This window comes from Perca fluviatilis, chromosome 15, assembly GCF_010015445.1.
Source record: "Perca fluviatilis chromosome 15, GENO_Pfluv_1.0, whole genome shotgun sequence".
Classification (NCBI taxonomy): domain Eukaryota; kingdom Metazoa; phylum Chordata; class Actinopteri; order Perciformes; family Percidae; genus Perca; species Perca fluviatilis.
In genome coordinates, this window is record NC_053126.1 from 27,913,654 (window position 1) to 27,932,482 (window position 18,829).

The following is an 18,829-nucleotide window of genomic DNA, read 5'->3' on the forward strand; positions in this document are numbered from 1 at the left end:
CCAATAAGGACACTTGATTTTGAGGTGGCACCTGGGTGGACCAATCAGATTTCAGGGCAGGAACTTGTCTGGCCACCCTTTAGACACACCCCTGGCCCTGTCACAAACTGAAAAGTATTTAAGGTCAGGGCACTTCTGAACGCTCAACATAAAGCAGAGGATCAGTCACAGCTGAGAAACAGGTGAGTCATTTATAAATTATACAGAAATAAATGCAGGCTAAAGTTTGACATGGCATTTATCAACACTTCTAAAAACGTGCTAAGTAAAGATTGTATTTAAATGAAATCCAGAATTTTGTTCTGAAAAGGTCAGGACTTTTTATAATGACATTCTCGCACCTGTTTGGTCAAATTCAATTTATGTAAGAACACATATTTTCAGTTATCCCATCTGCACGGCAGAGCATAACCAGGCAGCTCTATTGTGTGCGTCTATGAAAAGGTGATTTTAGCTTATGTTGTGTTCAAATTTCCCTTTAATTAATGGTGTGACTAACAGGGGAACAATGTAGTCAAAAGGTTTGGCAAAGGTAGCCCAACTAGTCTTGGCCCAAAACTTCCTTAAACTTCCATGGAAATTCTCACATGTGCTTGAAGAAAAACAAAACAAAATCCTTTATAGCAGTTTTTTGTGTCCCTCTTCAGTCCTTCCACATTTTCACATACTGTACTTATATATGTTCTAGTACAAGAGGAAGTCAGCACACACACACACACACACACACACACACACACACACACACACACACACACACACACACACACACACACACACACACACACACACACACACACACACACACACACAAAACTCAACTGGAATAAACCTGTTGATCCCCGTGGCCGGTTTACACGTGCGCTTTGTAGCACGCGCATGAACTCAACAAAAAATAAATAATAATAAGGGCACGCACCAGCTGCATTCACGTCCGAAAATAAAATGTGTAAGGTAGCATTCCCATGCGAAAATATTGTTAATGCTAGGTTTGCGTGCTCAAATCATTCACAGTAACATTTAATAACTAATAACTCACATGAGATGAGTTTTATGTAAAGCCCCAGATTCTATGAATTCTTTGCAACGTCAAAGAAATAAGCCAGATAGGAAATTACATATCAAAAGTTACAAACAAAAAGGTAGACTATATGATTCCCATGACATGCTATATTGTTACCACAGTTAATACAGGCTACTGTACATCACAGTGGATAGCCTATCTTATTTATTTAGGTGTTTAGAGCTATGCGCGTGCTACAAAGCGCACGTGTATTGTAGCCGGGCGCAGGGATCAACCGATTAGGTTCATTCCAGTTGAGAGAAAGTGTGTGTGTGTGTGTGTGTGTGTGTGTGTGTGTGTGTGTGTGTGTGTGTGTGTGTGTGTGTGTGTGTGTGTGTGTGTGTGTGTGTGTGTGCGTCACAGTCTACAGTTTAGGCTACAGTCTGTTCTCACTAGGGACGCCCTGCGCGTTCATGGGATTTGCGCAGCCGCGTTTGAATACCGGCTCGAGCCAGTAAAGACCTGCCAAAACAGACAGGAACTGATTCACTGCAGACAAAAAGATGCGGCTGCTGCAGTCCTGATAGATGAAGCAATTTCGGCTTTTACTATTTCACTATTTTATTTAGCCTAGCAGGAGGAGTAGGCTAGCTAGCTTACATATCAGGCTACCATTTTTTTAAAGAAAGAATTGTCTACGTAAAGTATTGCTTGGCAATATAACGTTACATAATAGAGAGACAATGACATGACGAGGAGATAAAAAAAAAAAAAACCTGGCTTTGTTACACGAGAAGGCTGCTTTCCCAACCTCTCTAGTCAACTGCCGGTAAGTAATTACGTCAACCTGGCAACTCTAGCTGTGTGATGCTGCCGAGCCTCCGCTCCGCTCGCCGTCTATGGGAGCACCGCGGCAGCAGCCAAAGCTGTCCCGCTTCATTAGAAAACGGCACCCCGGATGAAGAGATGAAAACCACGCTATGTCGTTTTTCTGGTGTCTGAGAATAACGAGCCGGAACTCAGCGATGTTACGTTGACACATTTATGTCAACCAATTGTAGGCTACTACCGCCATTCAGACACGTAGACAATTTCACCTGAAACCAACCAAATGGGCTATGTAATGTGGCTAATTTTCATGTGTCCACACAGCCGTGTGGAGAGCTGTAAAGTTAGCCTAGGCTACTCTTTTTTTTTTAAGTGTTAGTTTAGTTTTTTTTTATGTTCAGGGCTTTATTTGTGACAGGACAGCTTAGACGTGAAAGAGAAGAGAGAGAGAGAGAGAGCGGCAAAGGGGCCGTCGGTGGGGTCGAACATGCGGCCGCTGCGTCGAGGACTGCGCCTCTGTATATGGGCGCGCGCGCGCTTTACCTGCTGCTACCCAGGCGCCCGAGCTGTAGCCTAACTGGCTGCCTGCGTGTTCCCCGTCATGACATCATCCCTCCTCCACTGCACTGCGGTCTAAAATGTTCTTAGAACAAGTCATTTACTTAAAACATGCATTCAATCGCAAAGCAAGTGCGTTCAAAATATTCCTTTGTTCCGGTGTAATTCTCGGCTGTACAGTGACTCATTTGATGCCAAGAAAAGTCACTGAACTACAGAGATAAGATCATGTAAGACCATAGGCGGAGTTTGAAAAAAAACTCATTGCAGCAGCTGAGACCTGGCCTACCACTTGGAGAACACAGCACGAGCAGACATGGACAAAACAAAAATGCTGAATCAACATATTACATGTTCCATTATTTTTAAAGCAGATTTTAAATTACATTGTAACAAGTGTGCTCCTATCCCCCTCCCCTTTCCTGTCATTCTTCAAAAGGAAGAGGGGCTAAGCCACGCCCAATCCTTCCTCCCTGACCTTTCCATATACTGTATAAAAAGCTATATAAACATTTAAATTTATTTTAAATAATGTAATGTAATATACAGTAATTGTGCATATTTAAAAAAAAAAAAAAAAAGTGTAATCATAAAAGCTGGTATTAGTGCTATTCTTGACACAATCAGCTTTATTGGCCAAGTACGTGTACCCATACAAGGAAATTGGCAGAAAGAGCTTTATAGCGCCATTGACTTTTAGGGCCCTCAGCCAGTGGCCATTAGAGCTAATCCATTTTAGGATGACACGGTGACAAGGGTCATTCATTTTACAACGCAGGGTTTCACAATGAAACGTAAGTTGTAGCCCCTTCAGAACATACATGCAAATATTTAAACTAGAATAGAATCAAATGAAATAAAACAATACATACATGTTACTTAATATGTCGAATACATTATATACATAGAGAGGCTTTAGAAAATCTACTACCCACTGCAGCTTTAAAGCTTCTTTTTTTTTGTGCCTCTTCCTTACACAGGATGATGTAACCATATCATATCACATCGTATCAGAGTTCAACAGTATTTTATATAGGCTACGCCTATACTTGTCTGGGGGATATGACATAATCGTTTCATAATGGAGGAGATAGCCTGAGGTGAAGGAGAGTACCTATCCTGTTTTAAATGAGAGTTTGAGGTGTTGTGTTTGGGTACAAACAGGTGTGTGTGTGTGTGTGTGTGTGTGTGTGTGTGTGTGTGTGTGTGTGTGTGGAGATAGCTTGTGTGTTTGTGTGTTATCAGCTCACGTTGTTGTTCTTACTGGTCCCAGCTGGTGACCGTTTCTCAGCCCTTAAAGCTAAGTTCCCACTACAACACTTTCAGAGTGGCCAGTTTGCTGTACTGCTCAGGATAAATAACGCGCCATTTATGGTCTGTTTTGAAATCCGAGAGCAGGCGCGTTATTGGGTGTCCCACCTGGTTTCTCGCAGGGCGAGCGGTTGGAGCAGAGGAGAGTTTAAGTTCAGTAGAAGATATCAAGTGAATATACGGCACGTGGATGTATAATAAGAACGGTACAGCAGAGTTTGCAGTTTTGTCCACTGTAAGCTGTAGCAGGAGAAGTTAACACCCGTTTGCCTGTGTGTTTGTGACGTCCAACATAACACACCAGAAAAAACTAAATCAAACGCACACTCGTCTACTTGAAATTGGAAAGGAGTCCATCTATCATTAGCAGCTTTTCCTGTTCAAAAACTCGCATTTATGCACACATTTTTGGTGGGAAAAGGGTATAAGAAACAATGCTGACTTATGATTATTATCCGTAGGCCTAAAATAGAGTGACACCGTTATATAGCCGGTTACACTGCCACCTGGTGGAGATCCCATCACACTACAAACAGGCAAACTGACCATTACTATAACAGACGGTTTAGAACCGAGACGCCCATACTCAGAGTAGTTTCCACGCCTCTTTAGGAGACTAGCAGCAGGTCCTGAGTGTGTTGATTCTAATTGGAGAAGTGAACGTGAACAAGGATTATGAGCGATTCTTTCGCCCCGTAGTCACCCAAGTAAATATTGGAGCCATTTTTCACAAGCCACATATCTCCAGAACATTCTGACACTAACATGGCACTTTGTTTGAGACCAGTTTCTGTCTCATGACCAAACTCTCACCAGATCTGGCAACACAGAAGCTAACGTCTGGAAACGCCCCAACAAAACTAATCTCTGTGATGCTAAATATTGTCTTTTAGCTGTGTAAATATCTAACGTTGGCAAAAGAACATATTAATAAATTATACAAATATAACTTTTCATCCATCCACACGACATTCACTACACGTTCAAATGAGGCCACGCCCCCTTTAGGAGACAGGAAGTGTGGACCGTTTCATACCAATTGGCTCTGCTTGAAATGCGCTATCTTTAGCATAGAGGATCTTTGACTATAATACAACTACAGCTATATCAGCTGCTATGACTAAACCAAACAACGCGAAAATGATCGGAATCAGCCCTTTATCGGCAGACATTGCCCGATGATGATCGGCAATCGGTATCAGAGGCTAAAAGCGTGAGCAGGGCATCTCTAGTCAAGTCAAGTCAACTTTATCGTCAATTCTGCAATACGTGCCAGACCTACAGATCAATTGAAAATACGTTTCCCTCCGACCCACGGAGCAATAAGGACACGTACAACAAGTATAATATAAAAGATAAGAAATACAGACAAATATAAAAAAAAAAGATATATAAAATTAAAAAATAAAGATAAGTAATATACAAAAAAGATAAGTAATATGTACAATACAGTAATACATTCTAAATAGTGCAAATGTAAGACAAAATCAAACAGTACAGGAAACTAAAGATAAAGATATTGAAAGGTGCAATTTAAGAGGAAGAGTTTTTCACAGTGCTGTAATGTTTCACACTACCTGACTGAGCGATGACAGGGGCTCACACTACCAGAGTCTTTCAACTGGTCTATAGTGTCAAAATCTTAGCTTGTGTCGGTCTGCAGCTAATAGTTATTTTCATTATAGGTTATAGTATAGGCTCTGGGGAAAGTTCCGCTGCAGTCGTGGCTTCCATTTAGTTTATCTAATTATATGATTTTCACAAAAATGATTGGATGGAAACATTAGAGTAGCGTTGGGTTAGGGTTCCTTTCAGGAATATGTCTGTGCACAGTGAGAGCGATTGGAGCAGTAAAGTTGTCAGGTGGTTGTCAGTAAACAAAGTCTCCTCTGTGAGTCTCCAGACGAGGCCTGGAAGCTGAAGCAGGGACAGTAAACGCTGTCTAGGAAACTATTTGAAGAGTCTTTGAACCTCCTTTGCCAGCGATCGCGTCATTGAGATGAGCAGCCATTGAACAAAATGGATTTAGGTCAAGTTGCAAAGCCGGACACAACAGCACTGTGTGGCATAAACTAAACAGAATAAAAGACAATTAAGTCTTTAATGACGATGATAGAAACATGGTCGTGACAGTCCTAGTTTCAGTCACAGTGCTCTCAAATCACACGTTTTATCACAATAGAGTATTATATTGATTCTTTGGACAACGACACAATATTTACTGATAGCATAAAGTCTGCCACGATACAATTTTGATTTGATTCAATTCAGGGGCATGCGATCGATACGAGACGATACATGAGCCCATTTTAATAGGGATGTCCCGATCCCGATCACAGCAACTCCAATATGACTTGACAATGTCATTACTGAGCTCTGCCAGACGTCCAGATGTAAATTAAAAACAGACTACACTTTTTGATAAAAAGAATATAGTGGGAGTGTGAATTTCAAAATAAAGGCGCATCCTTAAGATGACGATATGAATCGATATTTTCACTTTGTATTAATATAATATTGGATTGTAGAGGATTAAACCAATGTTTCGATCTTCAACAAATTCAACTTCAAGTAGGACTTCAACTCACGTCAACTCTGTGTCTTCCTCCAGGTGGCCTGCTGTAGCCATGACGATGCCCCATTCCCAGCGTTGTTTGGGTCCAAAAGTTTACCCAGAGGTGCCCGATGGCGGCTGGGGCTGGGCTGTGGCCATGGCCTTCTTCTTCGTGGAGGTCTGCACCTATGGGACCCTCAAGAGCCTGGGGGTCTTCCTCCAGGATCTGATGGAAGAGTTTGGGGAGAGCAACAGCAGAGTGTCCTGGGTTATTTCCATCTGTGTCTTCATCTTTACCTTCACTGGTAAGTCACTTAAGCTTTACTTGTGTGCGTTTCCTTTTTTTGGAGGGCTTTTTACGAAGTGCCAGACGTGCATGACAGTGACTTCATAAGGAGAACGTGAAGGACCATTTATGCATCTGCGTTAAATAGACGCCGTGGCTAAGTAAGCATGTACGTGGAGATACGTCGTAGCCTGACGTGCACCTCTCAAAAAATTTAACAACACGTCGCGGCGACGCACGCTGCTAGGCCGTGGCTTGGTAGCATTGTATTCCCCCCCCAACTGATTTCCTGGTTCTCCTTCTCCATAAACTATGAAATCAATGAGAGGGTTAACTCTTCCGGCTACAGATTTCCCACCGTGGTCAGAAAGAACAGGGGAGACACGTTGTTTCTCTCACTATGACTCTAGAGTTGCTACTCGCTCTGAAGCCAGTCACCATTACTCTCCCACTCGCTCTACCACACACTCCACACGCACACACACACGCCAGCCCTGCTATTCTCTTAAAGAGATTGACGCACACACCAACGCACAAGTTTAAACCTCAGGCCGCTTATGTAGGCCAAGGAGAAAGCTCTGCGTGGAACCTCTGCAGAACCATGAATCATGCTTAACGCTGTGACAGCACAGCGGTAAGATGAAAGGAGAGATCATTATACATAGTAGTACATAGCTGGGTATCGTCCACGATTTTCCGAATCGATTAGATTCCCATTCACAAGGTCCCGAATCCATTTTATTCCCAATTCAATGTTATTTTCAATTCTATATTAATTAGGCTAGGATCATTTCACTTACAATACCAATTTTGCTAGGATATGAAAGAGATTCTACAATTGTACAATGTTCCCTCTAACCTGCTGCATTCTTAAAAGTAGCAGTGTTTACATTAAGAACTGACCCCAAAGCAGTTACATTAATGTACGTTTTATTTAAAATTAACACACAATTAAGAATGAAAATGAGCCAAAAATGTGGCCTATCTTCGGAGCATTATTTAACCCCCTTTACTTACCCCCTTATCTAACATGACATAGTTTGTACCAATGGATTCCTTATGTCTTTTAGTTTCATATGATACAGACAAAGATCGATTCTTGGATTTAATTAATTGATTTTGGATCGTAATGTAATTAAACCAATCACAATCGTTTTGAGCGGTGCTAAACTCCGGACGAGGCCGCGGTGCCTCTGCAAAACAGCCTCGGGAAGGAACTTGTTTTGGTGGAACGTGTACGTTCAAAAGTAGTTTTAGTCGTGCAACAGAAAACTCAGACTGGACAGATAGTCTAGCTAGCTGTCTGGAATTGCCCCGCAGAGATCTGAGGAGCAACTAACCATAGTCCTCATAAATTGCACACAAAGAAACACAAAAAAAGGGAAGGTAACGGGACGTCCGAAAAGAGTGACATCCAGCGGAATTTCCAAGCCTGGAAGGGAAACGTCATGGACATAGACTAACACCTTTGTAACCTGAGTTCTTTGAGTAACCAGGTTTATTTTGTGCACATAAACATAGTGAGGTCTACAGTAGTTTCCGCACAACAGCCAAGACTGGACTAATAATCCTTAACTTAATTAGGAATAAAGTGTTTTACTAACTGTACACCATCCATATGCATGTACAGTCTGCAGACAGTCTGCACAGTAATAACACCAATCATTCTGTTCATTTTATCGTTGAGTTGATCGGAGAGTTATTGTGCAACTCGTATGTAACTGAGGTGAAAGGATTGTTATGACTGATGACTGTTGACCATCTCTCACCCCCACCCCAGCCCCCCTGTCCACGATGCTGAGCAACCGCTTCGGCTGCCGCCGCGTGGTGATGGTGGGGGGCTTCCTCATCAGCCTGGGAACCATCAGCTCCGCCTTCACCAACTCCATCAACGAGATGTACATCACCATCGGTGTTGTCTCAGGTACTTACCACAGTCAGACCACCGCAAGCTCATCTACTTCACGTCTGTCTGTCTGTCTGTCTGTCTGTCTCATTGTGACATGCAGAATGACTGTATTGCTGTTGCAGATGTGTTTGTCTTGTTCAACAGCCTGTAGTGAATGAACTGAAGGGACTCCAGTGTCAACAACAAAATCTGAATCAATCTGTTTCTTCCAGAACTGTCCAATGACTGAGAGGTGATCAGCCTCTTCTAAACACCAGGCAGTGGGGTCTACTCCGCTGTCTTTATTCTCTAAGGTGTGAAAGCCCAGAGCAGAGCAGGAAAAAAACTGGTGCATTCAAATAGTCTCCCCAAAAAAACTCAAAACTTCCATTTCAGATGAGGATTGACGGCGTGTCTCTGTCTGTCTGTCTGTCTGTCCATCCATCTTTGTCTGTCTGCCTGTATGTCTGTTTGTCTGTCCATCATCCATCCGTGTCTGTACGCCTGTCTGTCTTTTTCAGTAACTGTTGCCAAAGCATCAACCTATAATTTCAAGGCTGCAGACTGCGACCAAATGGTCGCATTTTGCGACCAAAATTTGAGAGTGTGCGACTGAATTTTACACCCAGTTGCACATGTGCGACCAGTAAATTTGCCCCCTTTTTTTAAATTTTTTTTTACACGTTAAACGTTGAAATGTCGGTACCTGAGAGCGCGTAAGCGCAAGCTTATCTGTCCTCTGAAAATTGACAGAGACCAGAGCTCTGACACAAACACACACACTCGCAGAGCAGCAGACGATACAAACTACGTCGGCTCTCACAATGAGTCATGGAAATGCAGATAAAGTGGTTACAGTTTTTCATAACTTCACGCAGACAGCGTTTGCTGCGATATGATATTAACTGCGAGCCGAAAGCAGTCGCGGTGCTGTTGATGTTACACTTCCTCGGAGACGAGAAGGCAGAACAGTGGTTTCTGTGCCCTGGTGACTGACTGACAGGCCGAGGTTGTAAGGCAAGGCAACTTTATTTCTACAGCACCTTTCAGCAACAAGGAAATTCCAAGTGCTTTACATGAAACATTAAAGAGCAATTAAAAACTGTCATGATGAAAATAAAACAGGCTAAAAAATAATATACAAATACAATAAACAAAATATATATATATTTTTTTTTTTTTACTGTCATGACAGCGATGGGGCTGTCATTTTACCTTACATGTTGCATCTTCAAAAGTGACACTGAATTTTAAACAGCACATTGTAATTTCTGCATCTATTATCAAAGTATTTATTAGTAATACAGTGGAAATTAGAAATGTGAATATTTTGTTAGCATGTTGATATACGGTGTGTGCCCCTAAATTTTCTGGTTGTGCTGCCAAAATTTTCAGTTGGGGGGCCACTGTGCTCCTAGTGAAAAAAAAGTTAGTCTGGAGCCCTGTATTTCCCTGAATATTCAGACAAAAGACAATAAACATATACAATATTACATTATATATTATTATATAAACACAACAATATTAGGATGGATTCATATTAACAGTATATAAATCTATTTGCATAGGAAACAAAAAACTAAAGTTATTAAGCAATATCAAACTAACCACAAAATAAAATCTTTATGTAAATGAAATTGTCTGTCTGTCTGTCTGTCTGTCTGTGTCTGTCTGTCTGTCTGTCTGTCTGTCTGTCTGTCTCATTGTGACATGCAGAATGACTGTATTGCTGTTGCAGATGTGTTTGTCTTGTTCAACAGCCTGTAGTGAATGAACTGAAGGGACTCCAGTGTCAACAACATCTGAATCAATCTGTTTCTTCCAGAACTGTCCAATGACTGAGAGGTGATCAGCCTCTTCTAAACACCAGGCAGTGGGGTCTACTCCGCTGTCTTTATTCTCTAAGGTGTGAAAGCCCAGAGCAGAGCAGGAAAAAAACTGGTGCATTCAAATAGTCCCCCAAAAAAACTCAAAACTTCCATTTCAGATGAGGATTGACGAAACTGGAAATGGCTGGGGAGGAAGGAATAAATGGACTGAATGGAAGGACTAAATGGACTGAATGATAGTAATAGATGGATGAGGCTGATGATGAAAGGAGTTTTAGTTACAGTAGCTCTCCTACTGCGATTATCATGTGTGCTTCTAACATGGACCACAGCTAACTGGAGAACCCCTTCCCCTCTCTCTTATTTTGTCTATACAGGCCTTTTGTCTTTCAGCATCAACTGTAGCAAAGCTGAGTCATCTCACGCAGCCTGCCACCTCTGACAAAGGAGGGACCTGACACCTTGACCTTTGACCCAGCCCACTGGCCACTGCAGTGTTCCTACCCTTTGGGCCAGTGGCTGTCATGTCCCCTCTTTCTCTCCTTTGTTAACAGGCCTCGGCTACTGCTTCAGCTTCCTTCCCACCGTCACCCTCCTCGCCCAGTACTTCTCCAGACGCCGGGCCCTCGTTACCTCTGTCGCTTCCTCCGGGGAATCCTTCGCCGTATTCGCATTTGCTCCAGGTGAGTGTTCAGCTTTGGCGCTGCGGAGGAAGGTCTGGCTAGTCCACACGACATTCCGGGATGGGAGAACAACGTGCTCCGTTAGGGGCTGCACGATACGACCTAAAAATCAAAGCGCTAGAGACAGGTTCGGACTTGTGTGCTGTGGATCGGTGTCAGTCCCGCAAGCGGTTTCAGGAAAGTGGCTGCGTGTGTCCGACAATGCACAGAGCATCAACACCGGTGCAAGCCTACAGCTGTCCGCCGACATGGCGTTTGGAAAGTGTGTCAGAGCCTCCCGGACGGGTGAACTGAGACTCCGTTTCTTGCTTGTCGGTTAACATTTAATTTCATCGTGCTTTCATTTGGAAGGCTGGCTGCCAAAAAAAAAAATCGCCGCTTACTAGCTAGCTAATTAATTAGCCTGAGTTAAACGCTAGCTATCAGTAAACAGAAGGTAGGGGCTGGTGGCTGGTGTGTGCGCCAGTGTTTGTGTGTATGCATTTCGGCCCGCCCCCACATCTGGCAACTGTTAATTTCGGACCCTGCACGCGTGGCAGAATGTTTTTAAGGAGAAAGTAGGCCTATCAACAGAAGTAAATTATCGAAATTTTCGTCTTGGGAAAATACGTCAACAACGGCTTCAGAATTTCGATGTCGATATATTTTCGTCCAGCTCTATGCTCTGGTTTATTGGCAACGGTGCCTCGGCAAAATAGCCCTTGGGAAGGAACTTGTTTTGGTGGAACACGTGTACGTTCAAAAGTTGTTTTTGTGCAACAGAAAACTCAGATTGGACAGATAGTCTAGCTTCCTTTTAACCTCAGGCAGACCCTGACTCTGAGTGGGTAGCCATCGTCTGACGCTGCTAGTTGGGGGGGGGGAGAGTAAGAGAGAGAGAGAGAGAGAGAGAGAGAGAGAGAGAGAGATACCTAACCACAGTAAATACAGACATATAATGATGCCACTCCTGATGAGGGGGGCGGGCGGAGAGTGAGAGAGAGAGAGAGAGAGAGAGAGAGAGAGAGAGAGAGAGAGAGACCTAACCACAGTAAATACAGACATGATGATGCCACTCCTGATTGAATGCATCATATACAGGCTTTGGTGTTAGGGTACACATTAACTACTGTAGAGTAGTGGACTACTGCCCACAGCGCCCAAATAGCGGTTAAGTGGACTGATGGACTAGTCATGTAGTAGGTGAAACTCCTGTTTAGCATGATGACAACTGAGCAACCCCATCTACTGAGGACAACAGTGAGATGCGGTTAAAAACTCCAGAGCAAAGTAGTAAGTGGACCTTGAGTGTGTAATACAGTTTTAACCCATGCTGTCCTCTGTTCACAGCTTTCACTACACTGAAGGAACACATTGGCTGGCGCTACTGTCTGGTCATCCTCGGCACCATACAGGCTTCTGTGATTGGCTGTGGGCTTCTCCTGCGTCCAATCATCATCGAGCCAGAGCCTGCGAAGGAGGACAGTGAATCAGACCAAGAGTCTCTCTCGCTGAATCAGCTGCAGACTGCTTACGAGCTGGAGAACGAGCAAACCAGGACCTCCATCAGCTCAGGGGTCTCCCAGGGTTCAGGGGACTCGGGTGTCAACTCCCTCTCTACTTCAGACGGAGACCTGAGGACTGCAGGAGATGAAAGCAAGGCTCTGAAGGAGTGGGAGGTGCAGGACCAAGAGGGCAGGGAGCCGTCTCGGTCCACACCTCCCACCCCAGGCAAGGAGATGGATGAGGCAGGTCCTCTCCATCCTTCCAGGCCCAAACTTCTGGACTTCTCTGTGCTTAAAGACAGGGCCTTTATCTTTTACTCCCTGTTCGGCTTGTTTGCCACACTGGGCTTCTTCGCCCCGCAGCTCTACATCATCGAGCTGAGCAAGAGCCGGGGCGTGGAGCCCAGCATGGCCTCCTACATGCTCTCTGTGATGGCCGTGGCCGAGATCTTCGGCCGCCTGTCCATCGGGCTGGTGTTGAACAGAGTCCGGTGCAGGAAGACCTCGGTGCTGCTGGGCTGTGTGGTTCTGCTGTGCCTGGTGCTGGTGGCCTTCACAATAGTGTGGGAGTTCTGGGGCCTGGTGGTCTGCTGCGCCCTCTATGGCTACTTCATGGGCACCGTAGGCTCCACTCACATCCCCATGCTGGCGGAGGAGGACGTGGTGGGCATCCAGAAGATGGCTTCGTCTGTGGGAGTGTATGTCTTCATCCAGAGCTTTGCTGGGCTGGCAGGGCCACCCCTTGGAGGTAAAATATCTCGGCTACTAGGGCTGCACAATATTATCTTCTTTTTATCATCGTCATCAGATATCAACTGATCAGATATAAACATCGCGAAAGGCTGCGACACATTGAAAAGAGATTATTTGTGTTAGTTGAAAGAAAATGTCCACAGAAAACTGCACTTTAAAAATTTCTTTTTTAGTGGTGCCTTTTATATTCTATTCAATGTTCAATAATCTTTTTATTCAACAAGCAATTTCTTGTATTTTAAAATCCTGGAAGCAGCAGAACTGAAACCACTTTAATATCTATTCATTTATCACAAGTAATATTGTTATCTGGATATTCAACGTTATCACAAATCACGTTTTCTCCTATCGTGCAGCCCCGTCTGCTACTTTTACGCTTTGCCTTCACACTGATTGCACTCATCCTTGAACCTGTCCGTGGTACCTTCCTAACAGCTGTCTGATCTTCCAGGTGTGTTGGTGGATGTCACCAAGAACTACGGCGCTGCCTTCTACTCCTGTGCGGCGGGCATGGGCCTCAGCGCCATTTGCCTGGCTCTGGTCGGCCCCGCCAAGTCTGGCATGTGCCAAAGACGGAGCAGAAACCAAGAGAAAGGCAGGAGCATAGAAGAAGAAGAAGAAGAGGAGAAAATGTCTCAGGACAGCGGCCAGGCTGACTTTTTGGAGGTGGACTTGGCCCTGGAGTACAGTCCGGTCAGACAGGTTGCGGATCAGGACAACGCCTCTGTAATAGGAAACTGACTACAGCACGTAGTACCGGCGTTTTCTCTGCAGCCCAAGCCCGATTTTACCGGTGTGTCCTGCTGCTTTCACGTTCTGTAATCCTCCCAGAAAGCTGCTCGAGATCCTGAAAGCCTGTTCTTGACCAGGTACCATCCCCTCCGACTAACGCACACAGGGAAGCAAAAAAAAAACATCTTCTCTGACAAGCTACCGGTTAGCCATTCTGTTCCCTAAAGAACCACTCCACGTTAAGTTGGATTATTTCTACCAGTGGTTTGGTTTATGACAGTATGACTGCTGCTGGGCGCCGAGGGGTTTAATCCACACTGTTCAAGGTGGCCGCAGCTTCCATCTTCTTTAAAAGAAATGCCAACTTCTGCCAACTACGAGCAAATGACCACAACAGTACTTGGCAAGTAGCCAATTAAATTGCAGCGGGGCAACAGGCAATCGGTCTCACTTGGCATTAGATCTGTGCTGATCCACTTTGATTGCCAAAGGCTTTGTGTGTGTGTGTGTGTAAAATTCTGTTTTCCTGCACACTGGGCACATGACACTGTGAGCGTGGGGGCTATCCCCACATAGTGGCCCCTCGAGCCAAACACTTGTAACACCATTTTAAAACTTAGACTCGAGAATAATGTTACATACCAGCAGCAACCACAGATGTTTTATGTCATGCATTAATCCAGAATTATATTCATTTCTAAATTCTCAGTACAACTTCAACCACACTTTTTTTCTGCTGCCAACAGGTGGGGCTTTGCCCCACTTGACCCAGATGACCAGTCGCCTCAAAGTATGTGTGTATGCAAAGGTGTGAAGGACAGATTTAACAGGAAAGAAACTCCACATGAAGCGGAGTCCCCCCCTGCAGCCTCAGATCATCTCCACACCCATCACAACACGACTTGAAGTTTACTTCACAAACCTTTCCTTGATCACTGTATAACCTTTATTTAAACTGATAATGAAAATATGATGCAACTTTTTTTAATACAACCTTTTCAGTTTTTTTATTGAATTGAGTACCAGGCGGGCTCCTGTCTGTTAAGTTCTGTAGTGCTTTCATTATGTATTTTTTTTTAAATAAAATCTCCTCCAAACTCATTGTTTTTTGTGTCTGGTCTAGTGTTTAAAGAGTTGATTCAAATGCAGCTCTGTGTCATGGCAGTGTGGGCAGTGTGTGCAGTTGAAAGGTGTGTTGCTTCCACACACCAATTTACCTTGAATACATTTGACTACTACTTTTCTTCTTTATGAAATAGCTCACACACTGTCCAAAGGATTTATACCCAGTTTATTTACAGTAGCATTGCTGACAAAACACTTAAAAGGGATACTTTGACAATTTCAGTCCAGCTGTGTCATGGCCGTCGGCCATAGCGCAGAGAGCAGAGCAAAACGACGCAGCAGATCTCAGCAGACCTCCGTGACAAAATTTCAGCAGACCACGGCTGCCACGCACCGGTTATCTGCACACTCTGCCCACACAAAGATGACACAGAGCTGGACTGAAATTGGCAAAGTATCTCTTTAAGTGTGAGTTTTGACAGCAATGCAAGTGTAAATAAATAGGATACAAATCCTTTTAACAGCTTATCAGCTATTTAATAAAAGAAAAAATATCAACTGTATTCAAGCTAAATTGATATGGTGCTGACTGTTGATGTTTGGAGCTACATAATTGATAATTTAGGAAGGTGACTCATTCATTTACCTGCGAAAGTGTATTTTGTACCTATACATAATACCACATTTCATACATACCAAAAATCATTATCAGCACACACACCCCCATTCTCATCAACGGGACTGAGATGGAGCTTCAAGTTTCTGGGTGTCCACATCTCTGAGGACCTCTCTTGGACCCTCAACACCTCTACCCTGATCAGGAAGGCTCACCAGAGTCTCGTCTTTCTGAGGAGACTCAAGAAGGTCTACCTGTCTCCTTCAGATCCTGGTGAACTTTTACCGCTGCACCATCGAGAGCATCCTCACCGACTGTGTCACAGTTTGGTATGGCAACTGCTCTGCAGAGGGTGGCGAAAACTGCCCAACGCATCACCGGTTCCTCACTCTCCTCCATCGAGGCCATCCAGGGCAAGCGATGTTCGCATAAGGCGCGCAGCATCATCAAAGACTGTTCTCACCCCCAACCACAGACTGTTCACCGTACCCCCCTCCGGGGTGCGTCTCAGGTCTCTGCGCACCCGTACCAGCAGGTTCACAGGAAGCTTCTTTCCTGTGGCTGTCACCCTACTGAACTCTTGCTCTGCAACCCAATGACAATTTAACCTAATAAGCTTTTTCTGCACTTCTGGTTGGATGCAAACTGCATTTCGTTGTCTTTGTACTTGTACTCTGCACAATGACAATAAAGTTGAATCTATTCTCAAACATTACAGTATAATATAGTATGTCCCACATATGTCCCACACATGCTCCATTGGTTGATGAGGATCATAAAATGTGGTTAAATGCTCTGAAAAAAATGCTAGTAAGTGGACCATGTTTTGTCAATCTATTACTAAGGTCAGGATGAACTTTGATACTCAACATTTGACAGAAAAGCGGCATCATAAAAATTGGTGCATGGAGTTTGAACGATGAGGGCATTTAACAGGTAGGGAAGGTGTGATTAAAGACACCATTCCATTGCATTATGGGAAATGTAAGATTCTGTTTTTGAAGCTTATGTCAAGGGATTAAAAGTTAGGATATCGGCATATTCGACTTTTCTTATTTTAAATATGTCTTGCTCAAGTCTCCATACTTTTATGGATGTGCAATACCAAATCACTTAAGTGCACTGAATTGCACCCTGGGGCCTCATTAAAGAAACTTCCTATCCCCCGTATTTCAATTTTTTTTTTTTTAGACATTACACAAACATGTTTACTTACTGCATTTAGGGGGGGAAATCCTATTGTTAGGCTGGGAATTTATCTATTACATATCTGTGCTAATTTAGGGATTTCCCAAATTAGGAATCCTAAATTAGGGTGGTATAGATGCTGTACTAAATTCAAAATAACTGCCAAAAAGGGACGCAGCACTGTTGTTGCGTCTGTATGGCAATCATGATGAAGATGGGGAACAACATGAACACCGAAATATAATGATTAAAAGGCTACTCAAACCATTTGATGAGGTTTTAAATTTCCTGGACCATATATCAATGGGTATACGTATATCGATCGACTGCCAAAATGATTCATTTTGTATGTTACTGACGTGCTACGTCCGGCTGGAGAGGCATGGGGCTCACACAACCTCTCGGAGGTCACCCAAGTTATCTGTACTCTGGCGCCACAACCAGTTTAGGAATAGCTTCTGTAACAGGAAGAACAGTGAAATCCTGTCTTTGAAACTTAATTAAATTAAATTCTTAACTTAATCTTAAAAAGGTGCAATATGCAATACTGACAGCTAGTGTTTAAAATAGTTACTGCAGTACACATTCAAACTCACGTTGGTTGCCAGGCCGCAGTATCCACAACTAGACGCTAGTCTCACATAGCCAGACATTACTTCACAGCACAGTAGCTAACGTTAGATGCTAGTCTCACCTAGCCAGACATTACTCCACAGCACAGCGGAGTAGCTAACGTTAGATGCTAGTCTCACATAGCCAGACGTTACTCCACAGCACAGCGGAGTAGTTAACGTTAGATGCTAGTCTCACATAGCCAGACATTACTCCACAGCACAGCAGAGTAGCCCCCCCCACCACAACCACACCAAACCCAAAACCAAAACCCCCCACCAAAGCTGAGTAGCTAACGTTATATGCTGGCTATATTGACAGTCATAAAAGCCCGTGCTCACGCGGAGCTCTCTACCCGACTGACAGACACACTTTTTCGGCTTAGAATTACGGTAGAAACCGCTAAAAACACAACAACCTCACTGTCCTCTCCACACGCCAGACAGGCACACTTCATCGGCTTAGAATTACGGTGAGAACCGCTAAAAATAACACTACCATGCCGTCCTCTCCACCCGACTGAAGACAACAATCGCTAAACACACTGCAAACTCAGCGCCCTCTCTTCCCAATTTACAGCCTTTACTGGCTGTGTCTCAATTGTTGTTGCGAGTAACCAACTCGGGTACTCTAGCTATATAATTCAATGAGAGTACACAAATGTTGAAATGATATAAAATGCCCGTCCTCGTTAGGGTGACCAGACGTCCCGGTTCGACCGGGGGGACAGTCCCGATTTGGAGTTGTGTCCCCCGAGTCCCGACAAAAGCCTGTCAGCCAACAAATTGATTCTTGAGCAAATTCACTCCGCTAACAAAAATACGGAATGAATGTTTCCAATAGGGAAGCTATCTGCTCTATCAAATGAGATTACATTTGTGTGTGTGCGTGCGTGCGTGCGTGCGTGCGTTTTGTTGGTTAGAATAACACTGGTAACACTTTATGGTAAGGATACATGAATTATCATGAATTCATGCATGAATTAATTGATGTATGTATTATTTTGCATTATGTAATGAATGATTTGTGTTACTGCATTCCTTAATATCCCATGGATGATCAGGAATTGACGTGTTCGTGACCTCGTACATGAACACCACAACTAAAGCATTAGGTACGTGGGCACATCATTATGAATTATGATTTATTAAGCATGATCAGGATATTTTTCTGCAAAAAAAAAAAAAGTGTTCATCACGGCGCAAACTGCGATTTGAACACAACTTGTGCATAATGATGTACCCACCTTACCTAATGCTTTAGTTGATGCGTTGTTCATGCATGAGGTCATGAATTCCTGAGGAGTCATAAGATAGAGGAATGAAGTAATGCACAAATCATAAATGAATTCATAATTCATGTACGCTTACCGTAACCATACGTGTCACCATAACTTTAGTTCAAGCCTGTGGCAGCAGTTCCAAATAATTCGCTTAATGCCA

At 43.7% G+C, this 18,829-nt stretch overlaps 2 protein-coding genes across 3 annotated transcripts in view; one reads left to right on the forward strand and one right to left on the reverse strand.

Moving 5' to 3' along the window:
* LOC120575010 (glucose-6-phosphatase-like) overlaps positions 1 to 6,381 on the reverse strand; it is a 71,081-nt gene extending 64,700 nt beyond the window's left edge. The window contains exon 1 of the mRNA XM_039825571.1: positions 6,286 to 6,381. The gene's annotated coding sequence lies outside the window, so the exon portion shown is untranslated. The remainder of the gene's footprint in view (positions 1 to 6,285) is intronic.
* On the forward strand, positions 87 to 15,007 carry slc16a6b (solute carrier family 16 member 6b). 2 transcript variants are annotated; one of them, XM_039825566.1, is made up of 6 exons: positions 87 to 182; positions 6,309 to 6,556; positions 8,318 to 8,461; positions 10,809 to 10,937; positions 12,267 to 13,169; positions 13,626 to 15,007. In XM_039825566.1, exons 2-6 carry the CDS (start codon positions 6,325 to 6,327, stop codon positions 13,913 to 13,915), a joined length of 1,698 nt encoding a protein of 565 aa, XP_039681500.1. In that variant the 5' UTR covers positions 87 to 182; positions 6,309 to 6,324; the 3' UTR covers positions 13,916 to 15,007. The 2 variants fall into 2 exon arrangements, with proteins under 2 accessions (XP_039681500.1, XP_039681499.1); XM_039825565.1 differs by lacking the exon at positions 87 to 182 and adding an exon at positions 1,520 to 1,829.
* The last annotated feature ends 3,822 nt before the right edge of the window (positions 15,008 to 18,829 follow it).

Coding starts and splice junctions, on each gene's coding strand:
- slc16a6b (XM_039825566.1), top strand. CDS start 6,325: ATGACGATGCCCCATTCCCAGCGTTGTTTGGGTCCAAAAGTTTACCCA. Junction 6,557..8,317: donor CTTCATCTTTACCTTCACTG/GTAAGTCACTTA, acceptor CCCCCACCCCAG/CCCCCCTGTCCACGATGCTG. Junction 13,170..13,625: donor GGCAGGGCCACCCCTTGGAG/GTAAAATATCTC, acceptor CTGATCTTCCAG/GTGTGTTGGTGGATGTCACC.